Below are 3,288 nucleotides of genomic sequence, written 5' to 3'. Positions count from 1 at the left end.
AATACTCTGGCATAGCACATTTCCCCCAACTAGTTTACCAAGATTTTTTTTTTAATTTTCTATTCTAGAAAATGCCATTTGGCAGTGTGTAATAGATATTTCTCATTTACATAGATTTAGTGAAATGTATAAGTACATGGTCACCAAAAATTTTTTTGGATGTCATTTTTCTTTTATGGGAGGCTGTTTTAAATATAAACTAAATACTTAAATTATGCAATAAAGTTCTGATTTTATTATATGCTACCTGATAAATCACTCCCTTGGGGATATCATGTATTATTATCCTAATTATCACTTTGAACCATTGTTGACAATCATACATAGAATAATTTGCTCAACCACACCTTGTTTTAGGCTACCTTTAAACTTGACTCTGCTGACCATGTAACTAATTAGTGCATTTGTACCTAAAACATGTTTACAATTACCTCTACATGGATTTTCAGAATCCCTTCATGTGGTGAATGGAAACATTAATCTGGGTGCTTAACTACCACTTGGGTATGAATTGGTACTCAAGAAATATATATTGAGGAACATTGCATGGCACAATTTAATATAAAAATAATTTATGTTAAATAACTAGCTCCTATGGCTTATGTTGCAATACAGAATGTCACTAGCGATTGAAACTATCACTTGAACTATTTTCACCTCATTAAAAATAAGCTTATAAGAAGTCATGGAATATAAAGCTTTGGTATTAGCCTTAAGAATTCTCTTCATCTCTTTCTGCCATCTTTCCGCGCTGCCACAATGGTGCGCATGAATGTCCTGGCTGATGCTCTCAAGAGCATCAACAATGCCGAAAAGAGAGGCAAACGCCAGGTGCTTATTAGGCCGTGCTCCAAAGTCATCGTCCGGTTTCTCACTGTGATGATGAAGCATGGTTACATTGGCGAATTTGAAATCATTGATGATCACAGAGCTGGGAAAATTGTTGTGAACCTTACAGGCAGGCTAAACAAGTGTGGAGTGATCAGCCCCAGATTTGATGTGCAACTCAAAGATCTAGAAAAATGGCAGAATAACCTGCTTCCATCCCGCCAGTTTGGTTTCATTGTACTGACAACCTCAGCTGGCATCATGGACCATGAAGAAGCAAGACGAAAACACACAGGAGGGAAAATCCTGGGATTCTTTTTCTAGGGATGTAATACATACATTTACAAATAAAATGCCTCATGGACAAAAAAAAAAAAGAATTCTCTTCATGATGTAAGAACATTATTTAAAACATTTTATTATTAGACTAATACTACAATAAATACAATTTTTGTGATGTGTAAATTTATTTTAAAGTGAATTGACTGATTAAAATTAATGCTTGGACATTTTTAAGCCCAGGTATGGTTTTAATCTTAGCATTCATAATTTTATAAAATATTCTTTCCAAAAGAAGTTTTTATTTTTCTCAGATATTTCAAGTACATAAAACTAATTTTTAAAAATCACTGAGTTATTTTAATAGCATGAAACATACTATCAAGGACTAAGTAAAGACAGAGAATATTGAAGCGCATCAATGCACAAATCAAATTTTCCCAGATTGGCAAATAGAGTTAAAACTATCGCAGCTTTTCTGATTCATTTACTCAATTACTCATTCATTTGTTCATTCATTCATTCAGTCACTGAATATTTACTGATGATCATATGATGTTCCAGGCACTACTGCAGTCATAGGAAACACACAAAAAATTGACAAAAATCAGTGCCCTCAGCCTCCATTCCAGTTGGTTGGTGGGAGATGGTCAACAAACAAAATAAATAGGCAAAATATACAGAATCTTGAATGCTAATAACTTCAACTTGATAGATAATGCATAAAAGAAGAAGAGAAAATACTGTGGTTAGATTTGAAATTTTAAAAAGCAAGGAGAAGGTAAGTTTTACTGAGAGGATGACATTTCAACAAAGACCTGAAGGAGACCAAGGGGCAAACCTGACAGAAATCACAGAGGCACGGACATCCTAGGAGAAGGAACATGAAGGACAAAGGCTCAGAGGCGAGAGAGTGAGTGTCTGACACTGAAGAAAAATCAAGAATGACAGTGTGGTTGGCTTGTCCTTAGCGAGGAAGAGAGAAATGAGAGATAGACACAGGCATGTTACAGAAACCCAGGTCTAATAAAGTCCTGAAAACTATTGTAATGACTTTTTCATGAACACAGAGTAAAATAGCACATGATTCAACCTTTTATTATGTCTGGAGGTTTATTTTAATCACCAGCTGTTTCCTACACACCTTATAATAATATGTATTTGATAGCACACAAAAAGGTTCATGGATAAACTTCAACATTAAATAAAATTACTGAATATTAACAACCAATCACTAATTAAGCTGAAATAAACCAGATTTTAAAACACATTTCAGCAGTGGAGACAATTTTGGTAAAACAATTTGTCTTCAATTACAACTTTTGAATTGTGACAGAAACTGCTAGTGGCTGAACAATGTCCATCTTCCCTCTGGTTCATAATAGTAACTCCTTCAGATCTTGTAACTAAGTGCTGGCTAATAGGACACAGGCAAAGGATATCTGTGCCAATTCTAGGTCCTAAAATAGAATACATATTGCTATCTTGGCTCTTTCCCTCTTGTAGCTGGCTAAGATATAGTGAGAACTGAAATAGAGATGGATGTTACATTCTAAAGTGAGCAGAGTTATACAACCAGCCCTTACTGCTTATCTCTCCTTGGTGATATAAGCAAGAGACAAAGGTCTATCTTTTCAGAGTTCATAATTTGGGGTCTTTGGTTGGTACTAACTTACCCTATATCCTACCAAATATATTAACAAAACAGGAAGTTAAACAGAACAGAACTCGTAAAGCTGTAAATTCTTTTATTACAATACTTAACTCTCTCATATTCACTTTTCACTTCTTTATTACCTGTGACAAAGAGAAATTCAATAACATTTCACTGCATATTTTTTAATGTAAACAAGAAACAAGGGAACCACTCCCGTTTGAACTCTAGTTTTTATTCCACATAATAAAAAAAAAGAAAGAGAGGGCTTTTGAAAATATTTTGAAGAACTTCCCAAAGAAAAGCTGGATTTTATGATATTAATATATATAGTTATACCAAATTTTTTCATGAATATTTGGATAATGAGATTTACTCATAGTACATGGAGATAGATAGTCACAGAACTATGATATTCTAGTATAGCTTGCTACTGAAAGAGATAGAGAAATAAAGAATAGATAGATTAAGAAAGATAGAGAAAATAAAACAAAAGGGAATATTGGGAGGAGACTAAAGCAGAGTCT

General features: G+C 33.8%; 1 protein-coding gene across 1 annotated transcript; it reads left to right on the top strand.

The window, feature by feature from the left end:
• The first annotated feature begins 733 nt into the window (after positions 1 to 733).
• Positions 734 to 1,208, top strand: LOC105501608 (40S ribosomal protein S15a). The gene has a single exon (XM_011927612.1). It carries the CDS (start codon positions 760 to 762, stop codon positions 1,150 to 1,152), a length of 393 nt encoding a protein of 130 aa, XP_011783002.1. The 5' UTR covers positions 734 to 759; the 3' UTR covers positions 1,153 to 1,208.
• Positions 1,209 to 3,288: the final 2,080 nt, after the last annotated feature.

Source organism: Colobus angolensis, unplaced genomic scaffold, assembly GCF_000951035.1.
Source record: "Colobus angolensis palliatus isolate OR3802 unplaced genomic scaffold, Cang.pa_1.0 Scaffold73, whole genome shotgun sequence".
Lineage (NCBI taxonomy): Eukaryota > Metazoa > Chordata > Mammalia > Primates > Cercopithecidae > Colobus > Colobus angolensis.
This window is presented reverse-complemented; position numbering and strand designations above follow the sequence as displayed.